Consider the following 27,397-nt stretch of genomic DNA (forward strand, 5'->3'; position numbering starts at 1 on the left):
AAAGGTGAAATGGCCATGAGACTGAAGAAAGAGTTGGGCAAATCCAAGATGGCACAGAATATAACTTATTAAATAGAAATTTAGGGACAAAAATATGTCTTGGGCAGCTGCAAGACAAGAGGAACCCCATGCCACAAAGCAAGAGAAAAATGGTTTTATGGACAGAAAAACATTCATGAAAAACATTGCAGGTATCAGTTAAGAGATACTCCAGGGGTCAGATAGGAGTAGGAGGTTGTCTCAATGCCTTTGTTTACACCATGGGTACTGAAATGAGTGCCAAGGTCAACTAGAGGTCAGGATGGTGGTCAGAACCAAGATGGCTGCAATTACATCAAACTAAACCCTATACTAGCTATTACCATGTAAAAGTGCTATAGCCCAAGCACTCTTTTAAAATCAGTCAGCTGTGGGGCCAGCACTGTACCATAGTAGATTAAGCCTCTGCCTATGTTGCCAGCATCCCATATGGACATCAGTTCAAGTCCTGGCTGCTCCACTTCTGATCCAGCTCCCTGCTATGACCTGGGAAAGCAGCAGCAGAAGGTGGCCCAAGTGCTCGGGCCCCTGCACCCACGTGAGAGACATGAAAGAAGCTTCTGGCTTTGGACTGGCCCAGCTCTGGCCATTGCAGCCATTTGGGGAGTGAACCAGCAGATGGAAGACGTCTTTGTCTGCCTCTGCCTCTGTCTGTAACACTGCCTCTCAAATAAATAAATACATCTTTAAAGACAAAAACAAAAAGTTCATGAGAAATGCAGATGACGAAAAGAAAAAAATGCCTGAGTTTCAAACATTGTCTGCAGCCAAAAATAAACTTAAAAAAAAAAAAAATCAGCCAGCCCTACTCCTCCCCCTTTCATTCCAACCTTCCCACAGATGGGAGTCCCTGCCTACCAGTGAGGCCACCTCTCGACATCCTCACTATGCTGTTTCTCCCTTGGTAAAGCTCTGACTGAGTGGCTCCTGCTCGTGACGGAGGAAGAAAACTTGGCCACTTGGTGCAGTGGGAAGGGCACCACTTTGGGAAGCAGACACATCTGCATTGGAATCACCAGTCTGGCATTTTTCTAGCTGTGTGGCCTTAGGCAACTGACTCTCTCTTGAATATCTTCATACAAAAAACAAAGCTGTTTAATGCTTGCTTTACTAAGTTGTTCCAAGGTTTTTAAGCAAACTGTTTATGAATCCAGAACATAAAATGGATGCTCACAAACAAAAACAAAAAAGCAACAAAGAACAGGGATAGCAATAAGGAAAGCAAGGTGATGAAAACTGACTCTAAGAAAAGCCTGGGAAAGCAGTAGAAGATGACCCAATTGCTTGGGCACCTGCACCCACATGGGAGACATGGAAAGCTCCTGGCTTCGGATCGGTGCCATTGCAGCCAGCTGGGGAGTGAACCAGCTGATGGAAGACCTCTTTCTCTCACTCTGCCTCTCTCCTTCTTTCTCTGTATGACTCTGACTTTCAAATAAATAAGTAAATCTTTATAAAAAAAAGAATTTTGAATTTTGGAAGAGGAACCAAGATACGGTATGGCTTGCATATTATCTATAGGGTTACTGTGTTGGCTTGAGCAGTTATTCATTGCATTGCCTAACCATACAACAGAATGTGGTGACCCTAGAGATTGAAAATGCAGTAGTGGTAGATGGATAGGTTTATAACCCTAACCCTAACCCCAACCCTTGAACCATTTTCTGCTGCCTTCTCAGGAACATGAGCAGGGAGCTGGATAGGAAGCTGAGTAGCTGTGAAATGGGATGTTGGTGTCCCAGGCAGGGGTTAACCCACTGTGCTACAATGCCGGACCCGCACTGGGCACATTTTGTATCCAGCAGTCATTTGTCTGTGTTTTTAAAGCTGTATTATTTAGATGGACAAAATTGTATATAGTGTACAGAATGGCTAAGTCAAGTTAACATATACATTACCTTATGTATTTAATTGTAGTAAGAATACTTAAAATCTACTCTGTTGGTAATTTTCAAGTGTACGTGAACGATAGTCATCGTGTTGTACGACAGATCTCTGGAACTTATTTCTCGCAACTGAAACATTGGCTCTGACCACAGCTCCCCATTTGCCCCATCCTTGTTCCCTGGTAAACACTTCCAACTCTCTACTACTATGAGTTCAACACTTTTAGATGGTGTAATATCTATCTTTCTGTACTTGGCTTTCTTTTCTTTTTAATTTTATTTATTTGAGAGGCAGAGTTACAGACAGTGAGAGATGGAGAGAACCATCTGCTGGATCACTCCCCAAATGGCCACAAAGTCTGGAGCTGAGCTGATCTGAAGCCAGGAGCCAGGAGCTTCCTCCAGGTCTCTAATGAGGGTGCAGGGGAACAAGGACTTGGGCCATCTACTGCTTTCCCAGGCCATAGCAGAGAGCTGGATCGAAAGAGGAGCAGCTGGGATTAGAAACGGTGGCCATATGGGATGCAGGCACCGCAGGCAGAGGATTAACCTATTGTGCCACAGCGCTGGACCCTATACTTGGCTTATTTCATTAGCACAATGTTCTCCAGGTTCATCCATGTGATTATAAATGGCAGGATTTATTCTTTTTTAAAGGTTGAATAATGTGTGTGTTTGTCTAGTCAGAGTTCATTGATGGACAACTCTTTTTTTTTCTTCAGATTTTTTGTGTTTTCCTGTTTTGGGCAGTAATGTAGCAAGAATGGAAGTAGAGTCATCTACAGAATGTTGGAAAGTACTTATGGTCCTCTCCCTACCAAGGTTTTTATCAAAGTACACACAGCAGTGTTGGCAATCTTGGAATTGCTAATGCTGAGAAAAACTGCAAAGCATGCAGAGAAACAAAGGACAGAACGGATACAAAAGCTGTTTGAGCAACTGGAAAATGGAGCAACTGAGAGTCTATGTTCTCAATGCAAGAAAAGGGAGCACAGAGGGGAAATGAGAAGAGTGAGGACCTGTGTGTACTGTTCATTTAAGAAGCCCGTTTCATCCAGTGGCTCGGAAGGGGCAGGGGATTCAGAGTCAATGTCTGGGTCCACTTACAAGCTTCACTCTTGCCAGCCTGTACTCACAGACACATAAAGACTCATAGCCTCGGTTTTCTCATCGACCAAATGTAATGATATGGGTTATTGGTAGGTTTGTCACAATGATTCAATGTAATTGTCTCTTTATCATGTTGTACAAATGCTCACTTTGGTTCAAATCCTGGCTCCAACCCATGCCAGCTGTGTGACTTTGGAAGAGTTGCTCAGTGTCTCTGTGCCTCAAGTTCTTATCTGCAAAATAGGAATGATAATAACATATTACCCAGGTATCTGTGGAATCAGTTGGAAGGTTTCTGGCATCTAACACACATGGGATCTGATTCTTCTGCCATTCATTGTAAGTGCTTGTGTCTTGATTTTGGTGTCCAATACCCTCAACACTCAGTTATTACTGTCAAGTATTAAGATGCCTATTTTTTCTATCATAAAAGTGATATATGCCCTTTAGAGGAAAAGTAGAAAGAAAATTTCATTGCTTTGAGCCAACCACAATGAGGCTTTTGCTGACTTTTCTCAGGATTTTTCTCTGTATAATTTTTACTATATGGACACTCATTTCATGACTGTCTTGTTTTTATACATCATAAAGATCATTTCTATGTGTTATTATAAATTTTATAAATTTAGGTGTTTGAGATGGACACACTCATGCATGAAACTTCATTTTCCATGTCTGCCACTGTTTCCTTAGGATGGATTGTGAGACATAGCAAATACTTGAGCATATTGATATACCTTTAAGAGTTACCCTACATCGCCCAATTACTTTCCGAAAGATTTATGCTAGGTAAAACCACTGATCAAAATGTGTGCAAAGGAGTGCATTTTATGGTGCAGTGGGTTAAGCTACCACTTAGGATGCTTGTATCCCACATGGAGTGCTGGTTCTAATTCTGGCTGCTCTGCTCTGATCCAGCTGCCTACTAATGCGTTTAGGAAGCAGTGGATGATGGCTCAAGTACTAGAATCTGTGCCAGTCATGTGGGAGACCTAAATGGAATTCCTACTTTTTGGCTTCAGCCTGTCCCAGCCCTGACTGTTGTGGCCATCTAGATATTGTTGTCTCTCACTCTGTCTCTATCACTCTGCCTTTCAAATAAAGAATTAAATAGAACTTGAAAAAAATCATACAAATATTCCCATTATAAAACTGGGTTTCATCATTTTTAAAAACTCATTTTAATTTGTAGGTAAGCTGTGGTCCTCGGGGTTGTAATAAGTTGTATTTCTTTAATTACTCTTGTGTTTGGGCTTTTTTTTTCCTGTGAAATTTAGAATTTGATCTTCTCTCGTAATTTGTGTATTTATGCCCCTTGTCCATTTTCTCTGTGGACCATAAAATATTGATGTTGTATTTTGAATGAGCTCTTTATATGGTAAATGATATTAATCTTTTGTCTGTCAACAAATATTTGTCCCCAGGCTGTATTTTAACTTTGGTTGATGTTTTCATTGGAAGAAATGGTTTTTAGAAATTGTGGTATAATCTTTTTTGTGTCTGAGTTCTCCTATTAAAGAAAACTTAAAAGTAATTACGCTAGGGTGGATAGGATGAATGGGGAGAATCATCTTGCTTTATGGCTTTACAAATGTCTATTTCTCTAATTCTTTAATCCATCTGGAGTTAAAGTTATGTTGGTGTGTAGTATGAATTAAGGCTAGCAATTGATTTTCTCTTCTAATTTGCTAACCAACTGTCCTAATGTCATCCTTTGAATAATTCTTCCATTCCCCATTGATCCAAGACGCCTTTCTTATCATAAATTAAGTTTTTATACATTCTCAGGCTATCTGTTCTGTTTTATTGATCTGCCTGTCCATTCTTATGCCAATACCATAGTGTTTTAATTATAGGTGAAGGGTATTTTAAGTCCACTATTTCAAGAGACAGCCCAGCAGAGCCAGAACAAGTATGTGAATATGTGAAGTTATAGGCAATGTGTTGTTGTGAGTGTCTGATGGTTTTGTTCTCCTGGCCCATCGCTGGGCATTGGGTGGTCATGGAGTGATTGCTCTTAGTTGAAAAGAGACACTCAGAGATGTGAATGGGTCCCGGGAGGTTGTCCCAGACATTTGGTATCTGAGACAGGGCACCACCAGTATTTGCCTCTCTGACTGTTGATTTTCCTGTGTTCCACATAAAACCTCTCCACCCACCCACAGGATACCTTTTGAATTTAGGTGAGGCCATCTGACTAGGTCTGCTGAATGGTAAGTGTAGCCTAAGGAGCGAGCCTGTATTTCAGCAGGCTCCAGATGGTGAGGGCTCCATTAGTGTGATCCCACTGTGTTAAGGAGACAGCCTTGGTATTCGTAGAATCTGTGATAAATAAACTGCTGTGGTAAGCCACTGTGCTTTAGGATCAGTGTGATGATAGTACAACTAGGCCTGTCCTGACTAATAGCAGAGACTAGTTAAAATATCTAATGGAATGGTGTAACAGGAGCACTCCATAATCAAATAAGTACCAGCCAGGACACCACGGAGGGGATGATTTAGCTTTGTACTTCATTCAAGGACATCCCTTTAAGGTGACTTTGCATATCTCAAATCTCATTTCCTGGGTATTGATTTTTTAACTTAGGTTTTATAGTTCCTGGTGAGGCTAGGCTTGATGGTTCCCTCTTCTGTACTACCAGCGACCTGCTTTGCTTGTGCCAGGAAACAGACAACTCTTTAGATCTTACTGTTCCGTTACACTGCTCTCTTTTCTTCATTAAGATCATAAATGTAAGTGGGCACAGTCCATGTTTGTGGTACTTCTGTCTCTTCCCAAGCTGTACAGCTGTTCATCCTGCAAAAGCATACTAAGTGCACTGTGTTTAAAATTTTATGCATGAAATGTTCCTATTATACTTTCTCAATCAATCATAAGACCTTTCTGTTCTCGACTGGGCAGACCTGACACAAATTATCTGAAATGAGAAGCAGATTAGGGGAACTTTGTGTCCTTGCCAACAAGAGGGAGTATTATGGAGCATGGTGATTGAGAGGCTGTTTTCTAGAATCCTAGCTGCTGCCCAAAAGGTACATGAGGAGCCAAGTTATTTAGTCCCCTTTAAACTCAGTTTCACATCTATAAAATGAGGTTCTTCTGACGATTAGATAAACTCATCTAAAATACATAAAGTATCTAAGCACAGTACACTGTCCTTAAAGCAGTTGTTGTTATTTTTAGTATTAGCACAGCCTACTGATAGGTGTAGAACACCTGTTCCTTGGCTGGTTGATGACAGTTGGCCTGAACATCCCTATCAGGTCTCAGAGCAACTGCAAGAGCTCTCTTGCCTTTCTGACGTGTAGCCTTTTCCCTCTCTCTGAGCCTGCACCTTCCTGGCTAACTACTGTCCCCATGACCATCTCCCATCAGACTCCAGCTCCGAGCACCATGCCTGACTTCCCAAGGCTCTGGAGTTGTAGCAGTTCCCGTATTGTTGTGATCACCTTGGAATAGCTGCTTTCTCAGATTCCTCATCCTCAAAGAGAAGAGTGCCAGGACCCACCTCATAGAGTGTTGTTGGGGAATGGTGGATCGATACAGCCAAAGCCCCTTGAACTGTAGCCAACGTATGATAAATGACCAATACGTTTTAGCTCTTGCTGTTCTTCATTTCCAAAGCTTGGTGATTTTAGCTATTTTCGTTAAAGCTTTGGCTTCCCTTTCACATGGCAGACTCAATTCCTTCAGAATTTGCTGTCTTCCAAAGTCCACGTTCTAACATGTTCCTCACCACCCCTTGAATGCCCTTGACACATGAAGTTCAATTCAGCTGTTCTCCTCATTTGTCTCCTTGGGTTTGCCCCCCAGGACCCCAAGTTTCTCAGTTTTCTGATGTCACTTTTTAAGATCTGCATGAGAACGAGTGGAAGGCAGGGAAAGACCTGCTGTATTGGTCCAAGGACAGAATGAGCAGAAATGCAGTTGAAAAGACTCCTGCCATCCACTGCTCCCCTAGAGTTGGTCTGTGTGTTCCCTGTAGCCTGCCAGTGTTTGTTCTGTCCTGTGATCCTGGAAGTAACTGCAAGCATCGATCTTGGGGTCAGAGAGACCTGTGATCACATCCTGACTTCCCTACTTTCTTTGACCTTGAGCATGTCCAAAACTGTGTCCTCAGTCTCCTTGTTTGAAAATGCATATAACAACACTTACCTTGCAGATGAATTGAAAATGTTAAAAAGGACAATACAGTGCTGTGTGTAGCTGAGAGGGCAGCAATCTGTGAAACAGCCCGGTGTCCCCTTGTTCAACCATGGGTTGCTGAGACCAAAACTTTTCACCAGAGAGTAGAATGGGAAGAGAGTATGGATGGAAGTGAGAGGTCTGGAGGAAGTTACATCTGCTCACTCCACCTTATGCCTGACTTGAGGGTCTGTTGGCCAGAATGGGGGCGGGGAGGGAGGTCCTTTTCCTATTTGCCTTAATATGTCTTATGAGCTTGGAGGTGGAAGACTCTCTTTGTGAAATACCCAGAATATCAGGCTTAGAGATGGTAGCCAATAAATTAGTTATTTTATTGTCATCTTTAGCAAATGTCTGTGACAGCACTATGAACCTATCATCTTCAAAGTTCCTGGCTTTGAGGGCAAAGGAGGATGGTCAGTTTCTTTTCTAGTTTTAAAGGAGTACTGATCTCTATTTCATGCAAGGCAGGAAATTTTAAGCCTTTTCCGATTATTCACAGCCTCGTGTAGCTTATTAACTATTAAGCTCTTATTCTGTCCACCTCCATGGCTTCGCCAGGAAGGAGCCAGAGGTGAGTGAAGGCTTTGCAGTGTTTCTTGCTGCCATCATGAACACTGAAGAGGCCGGATTCTGGTCCAACACAAAGGGAAAAGGGAAAGCAGCCTGCTAAGGCAGTGTAGACCAGACACTCCCTCACCAGATGTGCTGCCAGATGTGTCTGGAAGCCAGCGTTGGTAAGAGGAAACAGGACAGACACCTGATCCTGAGAACAGGAGAAAGGATAAAGCTGCTCTCCCCGAAGGTCAGTGGCTGAGCTGGGCATGCCAGAGTTACCAGCTTTGTGTTCTCCACTTCCAAGGCTTGGGAGTGTTCTGGAAAGAGGGTTATGATGACAAGAGGAAGTGTCGTGAGGATCAAGAGTCCTGGCTGAGCTTGGAGAGCTCCTGGCTAGACTTCACCCAGCTTCTTGTCTTCCCACATTTAAGACTCCAGCCAGGAGGCATGGGTAGAGGTGAACAGAAAAACAGGATTTATTGAAAGGCAGAGGGGCAGTACATATTCAGACATGAGTGCAGGTGACCTCAGGAAAGAGACTTGCCCCATGCACGCTGGGTGGTCAGGGGTTCATGGAACCCAGAGCAGGAATGACTGGAACCTGCGCCTGGTTCAAGAGGTCTTGAGCCTGGAGCGAATGACCTCTGGTCCCAACCAAGACAGAGGTCTGATGGTGGTCAGATGACCTTCACTTATCCATGATTTATTTTTCCTAGTGGTCTCTTTGACGTCACACACACCTGGCAGAGAAAATTCAGGTTTGTTGCTACTTGAGGGATTGTCAACACTGACTGACAGAAGGATGGATAAGGTCATGGGAGTAGAGCCAGAAGAACAGGGATTTTTTTAGTCATTTAGTCCATTAAGCAGCAACTATTTATGGAATGCATGTGTGCCACAGACTATTGTAGGTACCAAGGATAAATGGAGAGCACAACAGTCCCTGACCTCATGGGACTTACATTCTATGGGCTCTTTGGGGCAGCATGGAGAGTCTAATATGGAATGAAACAGAGGAAGGAGTTAATAATGCTCCCCAGTTGCTAGGCTGCTGGGGACAAGGGAGGAGGAGGTGATTTGAAGGGAGCAGAGAATGTGTTCTGGAACACTTGGTATTTGGGATGTTCTATTATTTGCATGTGGTTTGTTCCCATCAAAACAGATGTTGAAGCTTTATACCCAATTTATCGGCATGGAAAAGTGGTAGGACTTTTAAAAGAAGTGGGACCTGGTGGTGGTGGTTGGGTCATGACCAGCCTTGTGAGAGGGTTAACACTGGTCCCATAGAGCGGGTTCATCTCACAGGGCTGGATCAGTGTCTTCGGGTGTGTTCTTGTAGAAGAATGAGCCTGCCCCCTTTTCCTCTCCTGCTTTCTTTTGCCATGTGCACTCTCTTTCTCTCTCCCTTTCCTCCCTCATGCATGCTATGGCCATGTGATGCCATCTGCCACTTGTGGTGAAGCCAGGGGTTCCTCACCAGATGCCAATGCCATGCTGTTTGGAATTCCCAGCTACCAGCATCATGAGCCAAATAAATATATTTCCTTTATAAAGCATCCAGTCTCATGTATTCCGTTATAGCAACACAAAATGGACTAAGGCTGTTTGTGAGCCAACATGAGCCATTAGATATGCCAAGCATATCTGAAAAGACATAGTTGGCAGATGCCTCACGACACTGTAGGAATGGATGAGGCCAGCTGGAAGACTGGGACTCAAAGTGGAGCTCAGTCAGGAGCTGGTGCACCTCAGCCCCCTTGGGGACCCTCATCAAATGTCATGCAACAATGTCATTAATGCAGACCTGGAGAGACTGAAATCCTCCATAGGGACATCTTCCCCAGTTGAGAACCTCTGTTATTGAGATGTCCATTGGGAAGAATGTGATCCATAGTAAAGCAACAAATAGAGCTGGGAGTCACTGGACAGCTGTAGAAGAGGGCCAGGGAAAAATTAATCCTGGAGAGAGATCTGTGCAATTTGGTGGTGGAAAGCCCTCGGTGCTGCCAGATAGGATGTACCTAGCTGGGGACTCAATCAATCCAAGTCTTAATTTCAGTTCTTCCTAACTACTATGTCTTCACACAGGACACTCAGATTCTCTGAGTTGTAGTTTCCCCAAGATTAAAACCAGAGGTTAGACTTGACACGTGGTTCAGAAATGAGCAATATCAGCATTTCCTGAGAAGCTACTAGAAATGCAAATCCTTAGGCCCCTGACTTACTACAGAAACTCAGGGTGAGGCCCAGCAATCTTTCCTGCAAGCCTTCCAGGGGATTCTGATGGCAGTTTGAGAGCCACTGGCTTGGAAGGATTTGAAGTTCCCTCCCAGCTTTAAAGTTTCTAGACTGTAGGGTGGGGCATCTGGGGCAGCAGTTGAGACACTGCTCCAGACACCATATTGGAATGGCCATGCCATATTGGAATGTCTGGGTTCGAGTTCTGGCTCTGCTTGCTATTCTAGCTTCCCGCTAATGTGCCAGGTGATGGCTCAAGTACTTGGGCTCCTGCCACTCATGTGGGAGACCTTGCTTGCATTCCTAGCTCCTGGCTTCGGTTGGCCCAGCCTCAGCTGTTGTGGGCATTTGGAGAGTAAATCAGCATTTGAAAAATCTCTATCTCAATCAAATAAGATGAAAATAAGTAATACGTAAAATTTGTAAGATATTTCTACATGATATTCTTGTTCAGATGCCTGTATCAAGTTTCAGAGTCTATGCTTTGTCCTCTCAGCATTGTTGAGTGGTCTTTAGTAAGTTGATTTCCTCATAGCAGATTAAAAGAGCATGCATGTTGTATGTGTGTGTGTGTGTGTGTGTGTGTGTGGTGTGACAGGAGGTCTTTGAAGATTTACAGCCTTCCTGCTTGTTTTCTTGGGTGATGTGGTGAGAAGCCAGCTGGAGTCAGTGAAAGCAGATCGTACTACAGGCTCCCACATTAAGTAGCCACTTAATAGCTGGTTTTTGCCTTAAATTTTTCTACACTGGAATTAGGAGGTAGAGCTGGGCCTGGAAATTGGCCCCTGATAGTTGGGCCAGCAAGTTTCTTTGCCCTTCTGTGAAGGATGCTGTCACCCACAGGTACTATGCCGTAGCCTATAGTCCTGGCTCTGTCCACTTCTTGTCCTTGGCCAATAGCAACCCCCTGGCCACTCTCTCACCCAAGGGCACACACAAGTAGCTGCACAGTCAACCTGGGGTGAAGCCACTGAGGACCAGCAAACAGTCTGGCCCATCTGGGCAGGGAGTCTAATGGGCAGCAGGGAATTCTGGGGTCTTGAGTAGACCTCCCCCGCCCCTCCCCTGCCTCGAGTAAAGCAGTGATGTGTAAGTGGGTAGAGCACTCCCCAGAGGTGCACCCTCTCAGCCTATGCTCCTGAGGGTTGCCCAGGGCAGGATCCAAACTAGACCTCTTCAATCAGCATCCATGTCTTCCTGGTTCTAAGGAAGTGCTGCCCCAGTGGACGGTTCTGGGGGACTCGCTTCTGTCTTCGCCCTCAGTAGTCTTCAGACACTCGCCCATGTGGTGTTTAGGGAGAGAATCATAGGCTGGCAGAGCTGGAGGGACCTGAATTTAGGGATTGTCTACTGCAGCCCATTGGTAAGGAAGTGACCGAGGCAGTCCGGAATGGTGGCCTCCTCTCTGGAATGACGCCCTTGAGACACAGATGACGCTCTGGGATGGTGGCTTTCATTCTGGAATTTACACTCTGGAATGATAAGCTCATCCTGGAATTACACTTGGGATGATATATCACTCTCTGGAAAAATAATATTACTCTAGAGTGGCAGATTACCTTCTGGAATGATAAACTATTCTAAAATCCTGTGGGGTAATGGTAAGGCACACTCTGCAATCCCACTAAGAAATGATATCTTGCTTTCTAGCACTGCGTTCTGGCATAGTGGATATTCTGGAATGCTAGATTCCATTATGGAATTATGTGAAAGGGAGATTTCAAAGGGGCAGCTTTGCTGTGGTGTGAATGGTAACTGGCCCACAAAGAAATGCTGGCAGAGCTCTGGGAAGCATTTCCTGCCGCCCCTCAGCGTGGGAGAACATTTCATCTTGGGTAACTGGAACGAACGTGGTCCGTCTCATAAGGCCTTGAAGACCTTATCTCAGAAATGGAGCTAGTGGGTTAATTTTCTCTTTAATTACATATCCGTGGTGCTATTGAAAGAATAATAGTCGGGGCAAGCTTCAGAAAGATGGAGATAGGGTTTTTGTTTTCTGATGAGTCTTAGTTACTTTTAGCACCCTCCATTGCATCAGTGAATATAACCTGGGTCCATGAAAATCCAATCACTAAAGAGCTAGCAATATATTTCTGTCACAGACAATATTTTTGTTTGCATTTTGAAGTGTTTTTATGAATTGGATTACAAAACTAATTGAATCAGAGATGAATGTTGCTCGGGAAGTTGAAGTATTTATGAAATAAAATTACCATAAGAGATTGACCTAATTATTCATGAGTTTCTAATGCAAAAAAAAAAAAAACCCTAATATAGTTTTGAAAGTCCTCAAAGAAGAAACCTCAAGAATACAGCTCCCTTGTGGCAAAGAAACACATTTTTCTTTAGTTAGCTCTTGAGAAATGAGGCTTTTGGCTTAGAAAAGCACATCTTCAGAGCGGGCATAATACAGGTGACATTTCTTCAGAATTAGTGTTCTGCGGCATAGCATATTTGGTTATTGGTAGCCTTTGTCAGGGAAATGTGCTGCTTTTGTATTTAGCTGCTTACAGCTTCGTTGTCCCCCATGTCAGTGATCTAGTACTTGGATTTTTGCTGATGGTGAGGAAGCACTGGTGTGTTTCTTGTATGATCCCAGGAGACTTCAGAAATCTTTCTGCTTCATTGAGAGTTTGGGAGAGTGCAGCGTGGTGGGTTTTTGTTGTTTTTGTTGTTTGTCCCATGCTGAGATCTGGCTTTCTCCTGATGACTCACAGGTTGCAGAAGGGAGTCTGGTTGGGGTACATTCCCCCTTAGTTCTCACTCTGACGGTTGGAAGCCACTTGGAGAAGGACTTTGATCTGCCTGACCCAGCTGGGACCACAGCCGTGTCTCAGTGTCTCTGTGTCTCTGAAGCTGATTCCAGGTCACGCGTGGGGCTTTCCCTGAGGAAGTCTCTGGGCTTCCCAGGCCCATCACCCATGCTGGCTTGGAATTCATCTCTAACCCAAGGCTGGGGCCACTCCTGCCTGCAGCCTGCCCCCTCCATACGGGGCCCAATCATGACACAATCTATATGTAAACAACGGGCTCCTCTGCAAACACAACTTCAGATGGCCCCAGCTGGAACATTACAGACAGATCCACAGAGAAAATGCCATGTGCAAGCGTGCTGTGTGCAAGTGCTGATGAGGAGCCCTTGGTACTACCCTCAACCCTATTCATACACCCCTCCCACACGTGAGATTTGGAGACCCCAGACCTATGGCCTTGACCCTCATGTTGCATTTTTTTTTGACAGGCAGAGTAGACAGTGAGAGAGAGAGAGAGAGAGAGAGAGAAAGGTCTTCCTTTACCATTGGTTCACCCTCCAATGGCTGCTGTGGCCGGCACGCTGCGGCCCACACACCGCACTGATCCGAAGCCAGGAGCCAGGTGCCTCTCTTGGTTTCCCATGCGGGTGCAGGGCCCAAGGACCTGAGCCATCCTCCACTGCACTCCCGGGCCACAGCAGAGAGCTGGCCTGGAGGAGGGGCAAAAGGGACAGAATCCGGCACCCCGACTGGGACTAGAACCCGGTGTGCTGGCACTGCAGGCAGAGAATTAGCCTATTGAGCCACGGCGCCGGCCTCACGTTGCATTTAACAGCTTTACAGAAAGAAAAACTTCATGTCCTGACATAGATTCTCGAGCAGAGGCTCTGGAAGACTTGGAGAAAGTGGCAGGTGGGTCCCCCTGCACAGCCAGCTCTGAGTGGTTAGCGATGCTGCCCCCAGCACAGGGTGAAGGTGGGGTCTGAGGTGTCCACGAAGAGCAGAAGGTGGAGAGGGTGTGACCAGTGAAGGCTGAGGGTGACTTCCGGCTTCTAGAAGTCAGGATGGCCTGTGATGCTCTTTATGGGATTCCTGGAGGGGCTCAGGTTGGTCAGACAGATGATGCATTCAGTTCTCACCTGTGCCATAGGAGAGCTCACCTTACACATGGCCCACCTGGCCATTGGGCATATAGGCCCGCCCCTCGGGGGGAGAGGGCTGGGCTGGAGAAACAGGTTCTGGGAGCCACAATGTGGATGTGGTGGCAGCTGCAGAGAGGGGGGTTGTCGTGGGAGCTGACGGGGGAGGCCAGGCTGAATCACAGAAAATACTGGTGTCAGGGTGTTGGGAAGAAACCCCTCTCTACCTTGTTCCTCGCTGTCTCTGCCTCCTTCTGTGCCACTATTGCAGACTCTAGAGATCAGTTTCTTCATCTGTAAAGTGGGAATAATGCCTCCTTCTGTCCCCTATTGTCATGAAACTCAGCTGCCATCTGGGGACAGGGTAGACTGCACGGACAGATGTGTGACCGTCCTTTCAGTCCCCGCTATAATCCTTGTCAGCAGGGGAAAGAATGGTCACCAGCCAGACAAGAGAAGCAGCAGGTGACAGCAATGGGGTGGGTGACTGGAGCAGCAGTTAAGTCATCGGGTGGGACCCCTGCTCACTATGAGGTGCGCCTGGCTCAAGTCCTGGCTGCTCTGCCTCCAGTGCAGCTTGGATGTCACCCTGGGAGCCAGCAGGTGATGGCTCAAGTACCTGGGTCCCTGTGCCCCACATGGGAGACCCCGATGGAGTTCTGGGCTCCTGGCTTTGGCCTGGCCCAGCCCTGCCTGTTGTAGACAAAAGGGAGTGAACCAGATGATAGAAGATTTCTGTCTCTCCACCTTTCAAATAAAATGAAAGTAGATTTAAAAACATTTTTCTTGAAAAAAGGAAGACAGGATCAATAAAATGTGGAAACCAAAATATATATAGGCAAGTAGCAACAGATTTAGAAATCTAAGAAAGATGATTTCTAGGCCAGCCATGAGAGGAAGACCACAAGCTGTCTCATGTTTGAATATTGTTTCACAGATGCTGGTGAGGATGTGGGGAAAAAGGGACACTAACCCACTGTTGGTGGGAATGCAAACTTGTAAAGCCACTATGGAAGTCAGTCTGGAGATTCCTCAGAAAACTGACTATAACCCTACCATACAATCCAGCCATCCCACTCCTTAGAATTTACCCAAAGGAAATTACATTGGCAAACAAAAAAGCTACCTGCACCTTAATGTTTATTGTAGCTCAATTCGCAATAGCTAAGACCTGGAATCAACCCAAATGCCCATCAACAGTAGACTGGATAAAGAAATTATGGGATATGTACTCTATAGATATATACTCTATACTATACAGCAGTAAAAAACAATGAAATCTGGTCATTTGCAACAAAATGGAGGAATCTGGAACACATCATGCTGAGTGAAATAAACCAGTCCCAAAGGGACAACTATCATATGTTCTCCCTGATCGGTGACAACTAACCAAGCAGAAAAAAGGAAACCTGTTGAAGTGAAATGGACACTATGAGAAAGAGTGACTTGATCAGCCCTTGTCCTGACTGTTGATATACAACTTAATACTTTATCCCTTTTAGTATTTTTTTTGTTCTACTTAATACTATTGGTTGAACTCTTTAATTAACACACAATCATTCTTAGTTGTTTAAATTTAACTGAAAAGTGATCCCTGTAAATATAAGAGTGGGAATAAGAGAGGGAGGAGATGTTCAATTTGGACATGCTCAAGCTGACTTGCCCCAAATGGTAGAGTTAGAAATGTGCCAGGGGATTCCAATTCAATCCCATCAAGGTGGCCATCTCACTAGTCCAAGTGATCAATTTCAGTTCACAATTGATCATTATGATAGGTCTAAGAGTAAAAGGGATCACATAAACAAGACTAGTGTCTGCTAATACTAACTGATAGAATAAAAAAGGGAGAGAATGTTCCAACATGGGAAGCGGGATACACAGCAGACTCATAGAATGGCAGATCTCCTAAACAGCACTCTGGCCTCAGAATCAGCCCTTAAGGCATTCGGATCTGGCTGAAGAGCCCATGAGAGTGTTTTAGGCATGGAAAGCCAAGGCACTCTGGCAAAAAAAAAAAAAAAAAAAAAATTAATTAATTAAAAAAAAAAGGACCTAAGTGAAAGATCTCTGTGAGTGAGATCCCAGTAGAAAGAATGGGCCATCAAAGAAGGAGGTACCTTTCTCTGAAGGGAGGAGTGAACCTCCACTTTGACTATGACCTTGTCTAAATAAAATAAAAAGATCGAAGTTGGTGAACTCAAAAGGCTTCTATAGCCTTGGCAACTCATGACAAAAGCCTAGGGAGATTACTGATGCCATAAATAAGAGTGTCAATTTGTTAAGTCAACAACAGGAGTCACTGTGCACTTACTCCTCATGTAGGATCTCTGTCCTTAATGTGCTGTACATTGAGATCTAATGCTATAACGAGTACTCAAACAGTATTTTACACTTTATGTTCTGTGTGGGAGCAAAATGTTGAAATCTTTACTTAATATATACTAAATTGATCTTCTGTATATAAAGATAATTGAAAATGAATCTTGATGTGAATGGAATGGGAGAGGGAGTGGGAGATGGGAGGGTTGCGGGCAGGAGGGAAGTTATGGGGGGGGGGAAGCCATTGTAATCCATAAGCTGTACTTTGGAAATTTATATTTGCTAAATAAAAGTAAAAAAATTGTTTTAAAATTTACAAAGTTCTCTGTATCTTGATTCTCTCTCTCTTTCTTCCCCTCCCTCTCTCCCCCCTCCCCCTCTCCCCCTCTCTCTCTTCCTCTGCTCTCCCTCTCGCTCTCCCTCTCCCTCTCCCTCTCTCAATCCCTCTCTCAGGATACAAATGTTCAAGCAGTAGAGATCTGGGTACACTGCATGGATAAACCGCAGTTTGTTTAACTCTTTATTGATAGGCAATTGGGTCATTTCTAAAAAAAAAATAAATTCATAGATTAAAAGAAGGGAGGGATTAGCATTGTGATGTAGCTGGTTAAGCCACCACCCATGATGCCAGCATCCCTTATGGGCACTTATTTGTGTCCAGGCTGCTCCACTTCCAATCCAGCTCCCTGCTAATGCACCTGGGAAAGCAATGGAAGATGGCCCAAGTGCTTGGGCCCCTGCACCCATGTGGGAAACCAGGATGAAGCTCCTGGCTCCTGGCTTCAGCCTAGCCCAATGCTTGCCATTTCAGCCATCTGAGGAGTAAACCCTCTCTCTGTAACTCTTTCAAACAAATAAATCTTAAACAATAGAAAAAAGAAAACTCCTATCTCAAAAGAGTGCATTGTTTAAAAAATACGAGAAAGGGAAAAACATGGAGTTTTTTTCTGTAATTTATTCCACTTTATTCTATTTCCCTTTTTAAGATGGGTAAATAAATTAAAATACCACTTGTAGTATTATGTAGATGTTAGTTATTCAGAGAAAGAACAAGCCATCTTCCAATCATCGTGTGGGGGCAGGGAGAGCTTAAAGACATCCTGCTGGCAGCCCTGGGCTTCCGGCCAGCTCTGCCTCAGAATCCTCCCAGGTACGGGAGCCAGGACCCTGCACGCGGGGCTTAGCCTGAGCCGTCTCCCAGGACCCAACCTCCGTGAGGCTCCAAGGTGAGAGACAACACTGTGAGATGCCCTTGAGACTCAGGCTCTCCAAGAGAACCCAGGGCACCAAGAGCGGCACATCTTCAGTTCTGAGCAGCCGTCAAAGGGGCACCTACCCTATGTCCTCTACCCTGACGACGCACAGGAGCTCGGTAGGCAGCTCTGTGCAATGCTGTTCTCAGTGCCACTCGCCTCCTTCCTGGGCACCGGGGGCTGGGGGCTGGTTGGCCTGTGCTGCCACTACGTCATTGGATGCATGGTACATTGCCTTTTGTTGTTCAGAGCCAGTGGGTCTGCTTTATGAATTGCAGCGTTTTGGCCTCACAGCTAAGTGGAAAGAAACAGACGGTGAACTAGAGAGAGCACTGCTCTAACCCTGCCGGTGCACACTTCACAAGGCTTTGTTTTGTGGAATTCCTTTAGAATCGGGGAGCATGGTTACACCCGCAATCATATAACTTTTGGTCTTTGGATACAAAAATACTTTTAAAAGTAGTTTTTTTAAATTGTGAAAAACTAACAGTCTGCAAAACTTGCCAAATACAAGAAAGCAGGGCAGAAAAATGCCTTTTTATCTCAGCCATGCTAATGTAGTAATTAGCCTTTTCTTCTTACCTTTGGTTTACTTTCCAAATGAATGTGTTATGTGACTACAATAATAGTAATGGTGGCCACTGAATATACTCTTTGCTTATAAACATTGCATTACAGTTTGGCTACAGTATGATGCAAGTTTTGCCTTTTAGAATAATCTTTTCTAATTTGGAAATAAATGTAGATTTATAGAGGAGTTGTAAAAGTAGTAGAGAAAATTCCAATACACTATTCACCCAGTTTCTCCCCAGGTTAGCATCATACAATCCAGGATAGAAGCCACGTCTAAAACATGGACTAGTAATAGTACCACCTAGTGTTAGTACACTGGTGCCACCTAACTCACAGACTTCATGGAGCTCTTACTAGGTTGATCACCAATGTCCTTTCATTGCTCCAAGATCCAGCCCAAGATACCACATTGGAATGAGTAAAATCTCAGCTTTAATGTTTGCATACATGTAGGCAGTGCACCATAATCGACCTGTTGCCCTGTGTATGCATATTCAGATCCATGATGGTTTTCCTGTCTCCCGAGTGATTCTATGAAGCACATCTTTATGGGCTCAGCCTTCTCTGCTAGGAAGAGTCTTTCCTCACAGCAGACAATAATCACACTTCTGGGAGCCCAGAGGTAGCAGCAAATTAATAGCACTGAATTGCATCTGGTGTTGTCTTCCAAAACGCCCATCTACTCACTACCACTGCCATCAGTAATTTTTTGAGAGTAGCACATTCATGGACTCTTGTCAGCATTAGTTACTCTCCCCTAAATAATTTGGATAATTTAATAAGCAAGAACATCTCAGTTTTTTAAAAACTATTTCTTTAATAACTAGCAAATCTGAATATTTCTATGTGTGTGTTAACCTATCCTTCTTTTGTGAGTTAGCTCTTCATATTTTATTTATTAGGGTCTGAATATGTTTTTATCAATATGTATGAGTTTTATAATAAAGAGATCTCTTGGCCTGTCATTTTGCTACAGTTATTTACCCCTTGATCTGTTGTTTTGGATTTTTCTTTTGTAATTTTTGAAGAGTATAATGAAAGTTTTATGATTTAGAGTCCATTGCTTTTCTTTTGATTTATTTATTTAACTCCTTCTGAGCTTAGAAATGTTCCTGTTCAGAAAACCTGATTTTAAAATTCAATTTTTGGCCGGTGCTGTGGCTCAATAGACTAATCCTCCGCCTTGCGGCGCCGGCACACCGGGTTCTAGTCCCGGTCAGGGTGCCAGATTCTGTCCCGGTGGTCCCTCTTCCAGGCCAGCTTTCTGCTATGGCCCGGGAGTGCAGTGGAGGATGGCCCAGGTCCTTGGGCCCTGCACCTGCATGGGAGACCAGGAGAAGCACCTAGCTCCTGGCTTCGGATCAGCGCGATGCGCCGGCCGCAGTGCACTGGCCGTGGTGGCCATTGGAGGGTGAACCAATGGCAAAAAAAAGGGAGACCTTTCTCTCTGTCTCTCTCTCTCTCACTGTCCACTCTGCCTGTCAAAAATAAAAAAAAAAATTCAATTTTTTGGAATAACTTGATTTCCCATGTTTAACTGGTTTATGAGGAATGTTTGCAGTATTTGGTCAGAATGCTCGCCTGACCACTCTCATTCACCAGCTGCAGATGAGCGCCCTCCTGTCTCATGGGCAGGAAAAGCCGTCAGTGTGTCCCCAGCTGAGTCAGTGGCACAAACCTCCTCTTCCTCCTCGTGCTGCTCCAGCCAGACTCTTTGGAACCGTCCTGGTTTCCTCCTCCTCTTCTACCCATATCTGTTCAATCCTGGAGCCCCAGTGGGTCTATGTACCTGGTTATTCTTTTTTTTTTTAATATATTATTTATTTCAGCAGGAGAGGTGCTCCTATTTACTCATTCCCTCCCCAGATGCCTACAACAGCCTGAGCCAAAGCCAGGAGTGGGGCTATCAATCCAGGTCTCTCATTTGGGTGGCAGGAATCCCATTACATAAGCCATCACCACTGCTTCCCAGGGTCTGCATTAGCAACAAGCTGGAGTTAGGAACCCGAGCCATGGACTGAACCCAGGAATTCAGCGTGAGATATGGGCATCTTAACCACTAGGATAAATGCCACTCCCATATGTAGTTGTTCAGGAAAGAATATATGCTGCTTGCTTGCATGGGACATATTTCCCATGCCCACATTGTCTTCCTCATTCTTACTCATCTCTCAGGGAGAGCCAGGTACATCCTTCCTGTGGGCCACCAGAGTGCCCTCTACATCCCAAGTTTCATGTTGCTTATACCCAGCTGTAATGTCCTGCTACCTTGCCTCTGCTCCCACATCTCTTCCTTATTAATGTAGCCTTCTGGACTTACCCAGTGCTTGGTGTGTGAAGAGAGCTCAGTGTTTATTTGTCATGTGGGAAAGAGCAGATAAATGAGTGAAATGCCAATAGCAGTCAGACCTAACTATGTGCCTGCAGGGCTTGCGTAAATACTTCCCTAGAGAATCTGAACGGCAAGAGGACAGCATATTGGAATTCATGCTTTCCATTCATACCAAGATGTCATGCATACTGCAGATCGTCTTGTTCACCATCCATTGTATCCTCCTAAGTAGTGTCTCTAATGCAGAGGCTGAAGAAATAAAAACTACATTGTCCAGACCCCATTGTGTCCAGTATTTTCGATGTTGTGTGAGGTCCACCAATCAGATGTACTCTTAGGAGATATGGAAGACAGGAGGGAGGGAGAGGTCACTTTCTGACTGCTCTTTCTCCAGCCAAGTAGGGCCATCAAAGCTTGAAATTCATCATTCCAGGCAACAGCACTGTCAGCTTGGTGGGTGTCTGGAGGCAGCTGTGGCCAGTCAGGGCACTAGTGAGGGTGGAGGCAGAGACTTCCCTGTTCTGGAGGTACCTGAATCCTTCCCTCTAGCCTTTCTACCAATTTCTATTACTTACCTTATCCAAAGAGTGTTTTCGATTTTCTGTTTTGAACCATTGCAGATACACAGGGGTATGAGTTCTGATTCCCCTCTTACTGACCCCAGTAGCTTGCTTCAATGGGTTGCAATTTTTCCCAGAGTAAAGGGAGCAAGTGTTATTCCTAGAACTAGGGATGAGACTGTGCTTACCTTGTGTTTTTTATGATTTAGCAAGGGACTGGTAAATCATTTCCTTATTTTTCTCCCTTCTTCCATCTACCTTTTAGGTTGTGCTAGCATGGGATTCTTAATTCAGTAATAAAGTTGGCCAGTGTTACACAGGGGACCCAAGCACAAAAAATTCACGAGGAAATACTGGTGAAGGATTCAGATCTTGAACATATCCAGGGTTCTTGTAAACCAACAATATGAAGAAAAATACAACAGCCAAATCAGAAAATGTGCAAGATACATGAATAGAGAAGGAAAAGTTGCCACCAAAAGATAGAAAAATATTCAACTCTTTCCTATAAAATTTACAGTTTTTAAAAAAAATTGGAATGTTTTTAGAGCCATTTTAGACTCATAGCAAAATTGAGAGGACAGTGTAGAGATTTACTCGGTACCTCTGCAGCAGGCATGCATGGCCTTCTGTCAACAGCCCCATCAGTGTGTCTCTTTTGTTACCATTGGTGAACTCAAACAGACACAACCAAGAGCCCATCTTGGTATTGTGCATTCTGCTACTTTGCACAGATGTGCGACAGACACCCACTGGTAGATTACACACACAGTAATTGAACTTCCCTAAAAACCCCGGACTCTGCCTCTGCATCCTTCTCCTCCCTGTAGTCCCTGGGGACACTGATCTTCTTACTGTCTCGGTAGCATTGCCTTTTCCCATGGCTCGTATGGTTTGCAATCCTATAGGACATAGCCTTTTCACATTGGCTCCTCTTCACTGTATAATAGGCCCATAAGTTTCCTCCCTATCTTTTTGTGACTTGGAAGTTCACTTCTTTTTAGCCTGGAATAACATTCTGTTGTCTAGCTATACTGCAGTTTACCCATTCAGCATTTGAAGGGTGTTTTGTTTCCTTCCAGGTTTGGGAAGTCATGAGTAAAGTGCTGTAAACATTTCATGTGCAGCTTTTGTGTGGACATGAGTTTATCTCAGTCCTTTGAGTCAATACTAAGGAATTCTGGATCTTATTGTGAGAGTATTTTGTTTGTTAAGAAGTTGCCAAAGGGATCACATAAATAAGACCAAGTGTCTGGTGATAACAATAGATAGAATTAAAAAAGAGAGAATGATCCAACATGGAAAGCAGACCACACGGTAGACTCATAGAATGACAAATGCCCTAAACAGCACTCTGACCTCAGAATCAGCCCTTAAGGCATTCGGATCTGGCTGAAAAGCCTATGAGAGCATTTCAGGCATGGAAATCCAAGAAACTGTGGCAAAAAATAACCCACATGAAGGATCTCTGTGAGTGGGTTCCCAGTGGAAAGAAGGGGCCATCAAAGAAGGGGGTACATTTCTCTGAAGGGAGGAGAGAACTTCCACTTTGCTTATGGCCCTGTCTAAATACCGACAGAGTTTGTAGACTCGAAAGACTTCCATAGCCTTGACAGCTCATGACAAGAGCACGGGTGGTCAGTGACATCATAAATAAGAGTGTCAATTGTTAATTCAACAACAGGAGTCACAATGCACTTGCTCCCCATGTAGGACCTCTGTCCTTAATGAGGTATACTGTGAGAATTAATGGTAAAACTAGTCTTCAAACAGTACTTCATACTTTGTGTGTCTGTGTGGGTGCAAACTGTTGAAATCTTTACTTAGTATAGAGTTGGTCTTCTGTATATAAAGATAATTAAATGAATCTTAATGAAGAATGGATGGGAGAGGGAGTAGGAGGTGTGACGGGAGTTGGGGTGGAAGGGTGGGTATGGGGGGAATATATTCCTAAAGCTGTACCTATGAAATTTGTATTCGTTAAATAAAAGCTTTAAAGAAAAGAAGTTGCCAAACCACCCTCCAAATTGGCTGTGCCACTTTTCATTCCCACTAGGGATGACTGAGAGTTCTGACTGCTCCATATTCTTGCAAGCATTTGGTGTTGTCAGTGTTCTGGATTTTGGCAATTCTGATATATGTGTAGTAGCAACTCATTGTTATTTTAATTTGCAATTCCCTGGAGACATATGCCATGGGATGTACTTCCTTGCCATCTTGTATCCTCTTTGGTGAAGGTGTCTATTAAGGTCTCTAGCCCATTTTTAAATCCAGTTGTTTTCGTACTGTTGAGTTTGAACAGTTCTTTTCTGTCCTAAATTATTCAGCTGCTGTAAAAGAATACTATGAACTAGGTGGTGTATAAACAACAGAAATTCATTTCTCACAGCCGTAGAGCTGAGAAGTTCAAGATGAAGGTGCTGATGGATTTGGTGTCTGGTGAGGTCTAATTCCTAATGCCCAGACAGCTGTCTTCTCACTGTGTCTTCACACAGAAGAGATGGGGGAGCTCTCTGGAATCTCCTTTATGAGGGCACTAATCCTGTTTGGAGGCCACATACTCACTACCTAATTGCTCCTCAGAGGCCTCATCTTCAAGTGCCATCACACCGGGGACTGGACTCAAAATCTGAATTTTTGAGATGATTTAAATGGCAGTCTACTATGTTGGTATATTTTGGACTGCAGCCCTTTCTCAGATATGTCTGTTACAACATTTCACCCATTTTATGTCTTGTCTTTTCATTCTCTGGATGGTGTATTTCTAAATTGGTTAATTTTCTAGATGTACATTTGATTATGTTTATTAAAGATCTCTTAATTCTTTTTTTAAAGATTTTATTTATTTGAAAGGCAGAGTTACAGAGAGAGAGAGAGGGACACGCACACACACACACACACACACACACACACAGAGAGAGAGAGAGAGAGAGAAAGATTTTCCATCTGCTAGTTCAGTCCCCAAATGGCCACATTGACCGGGGCTGGCCCAAGCTAAAGCCAGGAGCCAGGACCTTCTTCTGAGTCTCCCACGTAGGTGCAGGGGCCCAAGGACTTGGGCCATCCTCTACTGCTTTCCCAGACACATTAGCAGGGAGCTGGATTGGAAGTGGAGCAGCCAGGACTCAAACTGGCACTTATATGAGATGTGTTGCGGGCTGCAGCTTAACCACTAAGCCACTGCACTGGCCACAGAATTAGTTCTTTTAATAAATGGTTTTCAATGGGGACATTTGGCAATGTCTGGGAATATTTTTGCCTAAGGAATGCTACTGTAATCTGGTGGGTAGAGACTAGGGTCGCTATAATATAGGACAACACCCACAGAAAACTACACAGCCCCCAATGTCAACAGTGCCAAGGTGGGGAGAATGTCTTTGATAAAGGAATCCTGCTTTCAGAACTTATCCAAATTAAATAATTGAGTGTACTTACATATTCATTCATTTAATCTCTTTTGGGAGACCAATAAGTTTGTAGCTAGTAAAAATTAAAATGTTTGTCCCCTATCTAGGCTGGACACCTCTAAAAGTTATATATAACTATAAATATAGCTCTCTCTCTCTCTCTATATATATATATACACACACACACACACACACACATATATATATAAACTTTTAGAGAAATACTTGCATGTGTGCCTAAAAGGTATATACATAGTATTTTCAGCATTATTTTTAACAGTAAACTTTTGAAAGCAACCTAAATGTCAATCAGTGGAATAACAGTCAATGTGCATGCATGCTCTGTATAGCACACTCTATATAGTAGAGTTTTTGCCCAAGTGCTACAGCCAAGATATGAACCAGTACCCATAAATGATGCCCGTGTTACAGACGTCAGCTTAACTTGCTTCACCACAGTGCCGGCCCCAAACATCTGAATATTTTAAATCCCATTTTATACCTAACCATATTTGTTAAAGGTTCTGTGATAGGAGTACACTAACTGTATAAGCAGACAGATCTATATAAAACACACATGCTATTGAGCAAATAGATCACCTGCTTTAATCCGTTGCATATTCTGAGGGTCGGATCAGAAGTGTTCAATTTTGCTACCCTGACTCTCCCTCTGCTGGTCCCTGACCTCTTAGCTGTTAGAGAAGGGACTGGGGGCATTCATTGGCTGATTTTTCTTCTGAGGCCAGGTTGGGAGGGGATTGAAAAGCTGTGTCAAGGTCAGCTGCAACGTAGGTGGTGGAGCCAAGAGATGGCTGCATTTCTGGCCCATGGAGCTACCTGGAAGTCTGTTTCCCATCTTGTGTGATTGCACCAGAGATGGGATGCATGGAGCCTCTAACACGATCTCTTTCATCTCGGGACAGGCAAGGTGGGGCCTCCTCTTGACATCAAGCTTGGAGCCTTGAACTGCACAGCTTTCAGCATCCAGTGGAAGATGCCAAAGCACCCTGGGAGCCCCATTGTCGGGTACACGGTGAGTACATGGGCATGGTGCTTGGTACCGTGGGAGTGCAGGTGACTGTGCAGCCTCTGTTGACAACTCCTGTGCAGATGGAGTCTCCCTGACCAGAATGCTTGGGGCCAGAAATGCTTCAGATTTCAGAGTTTTTATCAATGTGTAAGTATTTGCGAATGTATGCAAATTATATATATATATATATATATATATATATATATATATATATATAAAATGAGATTTCTTGGAGTTGGGAGCCAAGTGCTAAACACAAAATTCATTTATGTTTCAGGTATACCTTAGACACATATCCTAAAGATGGTTTTATATGTAGGGTATTTTTAGTGCCCCTGTGTTTTGACTGCAAGCTGTCACATGAGATCAGCTTGTGCACTTTTCCTCCTGTGATGTCATTGTCAGTGCTCAGCAAGTTTCAGATTTTGGAACTGTGGGATTTCATGGTTTTGGGTTAGGGGTGCTCACTCCTTGTATGAGTACTCCCATGTTAATAATGACCCCCTTCTCTGTAACACTAGAAGAAATACTCCCCACTTAAAAACATTTGTAGACTCCTGAGTGTTGCATCTGCATTAATCCACTGAGACCTATTCAGTACTTTCTCTGTTGAGTGATGGAAAAATATAAAGCAAGTGGAAAACATGGTTCCTGCTATCCAGCTGCCCATGGCCAAATTTGGAGAATTAAGCAGACACACGGGAAAGCGTAGGGGATCACCATGGAATGTTGTCAACAATATAATCTGAATTCAAGGAGTGGGCAGGTGAAAGGGAAGAAGGAAGAGGGAGTGCATTGTTATCTGTCAGGGTTATGGATTGGGCTGATTGCAGTTCATCAAAATGTTCTCTGTGCACAGCTTTTTAGAACCAAGTTCACTGGTAGAAGTCAGGACATCTCAGACAGGTATCTGGAGCTCTGGAATTTCCGGGTTAGAGGTAGAGCTAGCTACACTGTGTCTACATGCCAGTGAGGCACCTGACCCACTGAAGCTGAGCTGCCCATTGGATGGATACCAGCTCCCCCATGGATGCTGGGTTCCCCCACTCTGTACCACTCCACTGAGGAACAGGAGCCACTGGTCATGGCCTGGTCCTGCTGTTTTTCTGGACTTGTTCACCTCAAAGACGGGAACATGACAGCTTCCCCGGGAGGTCACGGTTTGGGCAAAAGCAAGAGGAGCTGGCTGGACCCCTCTCCATCGCACTTCACTGATGGCCGTCTTCCTTCCTGGCCTGGGTTTGCAACCCTTCCAGGTATGGCTGCTGTTTGTTCTACAAAGCCAGTGTGCAAGAGATGAGGCCATGGACTTCAGAACCCGGCATGCTTGTGAATGGGGTTCAAACCTTTGATCTTGGAGAATTATGGGTTCTGCCCTCACCAGGGTGTCTGCCTCTTTTCCAGGTCTTTTACTCTGAAGTCGGCACGGATAAGTTCCTGCGGGAGCGGTCGCATGGGGTGCCTCTCAGCCAGGACACCCTGGCCACTGTGAGTATCTCCTTCCTGGCAGCCCCTCCACACACCTGGGCGCTTGGCATTTGGGGAAATTCAGTTGGATTTCTACTTTGGTGTCTGGGGGCTGCTGCACATGCCATAGTAATGCTCGTATAGCCCTGTGTGATTTCGGGGGGACTAGGGGGAATGGTGTTCAGCCTGGTGGTGAAGACACCAGTTAGAATGCCTGTGTCCCACATTAGAGTCCCTGCATTCAATTCCTGGCTCTGGCTCCTGACTCCAGCTTCCTATTTATGTAAACCCTCGGGTGCAGTGGATGGCTCCAGTGGTTGGATGCCTGCCACCCACAATCCAGGGAGATTGCATTGGGTTCCTAGCTCCCAGCTTTGGCCCTGGCCCCAGCTATTGCAAGCATTTGGAGAGTGAACCAGGATGGGATCTGTGCGTGTGTGTGTGTGTGTGTGTGTCTGTGTCTCAAATAATTTTTTTAATTGCCAAATATCTCGCATGTACATTACCTCTGTGCCAGGCAGTCTATATCTTGAGAAAAGCAGGTGTCTAC

At 44.4% G+C, this 27,397-nt stretch overlaps 1 protein-coding gene across 4 annotated transcripts in view; it reads left to right on the forward strand.

Moving 5' to 3' along the window:
* The window catches only part of EGFLAM (EGF like, fibronectin type III and laminin G domains), a 192,452-nt gene that overhangs the window by 40,007 nt on the left and 125,048 nt on the right, over positions 1-27,397 (forward strand). For all 4 annotated transcript variants that reach the window (XM_051853511.2, XM_070056648.1, XM_051853512.2 and 1 more), the window contains exons 2-3: positions 25,274-25,383; positions 26,785-26,868. In XM_051853511.2, the coding sequence (XP_051709471.2) occupies positions 25,274-25,383; positions 26,785-26,868 (194 nt within the window). The remainder of the gene's footprint in view (positions 1-25,273; positions 25,384-26,784; positions 26,869-27,397) is intronic.

This window comes from Oryctolagus cuniculus, chromosome 14, assembly GCF_964237555.1.
Source record: "Oryctolagus cuniculus chromosome 14, mOryCun1.1, whole genome shotgun sequence".
Taxonomy (NCBI): domain Eukaryota; kingdom Metazoa; phylum Chordata; class Mammalia; order Lagomorpha; family Leporidae; genus Oryctolagus; species Oryctolagus cuniculus.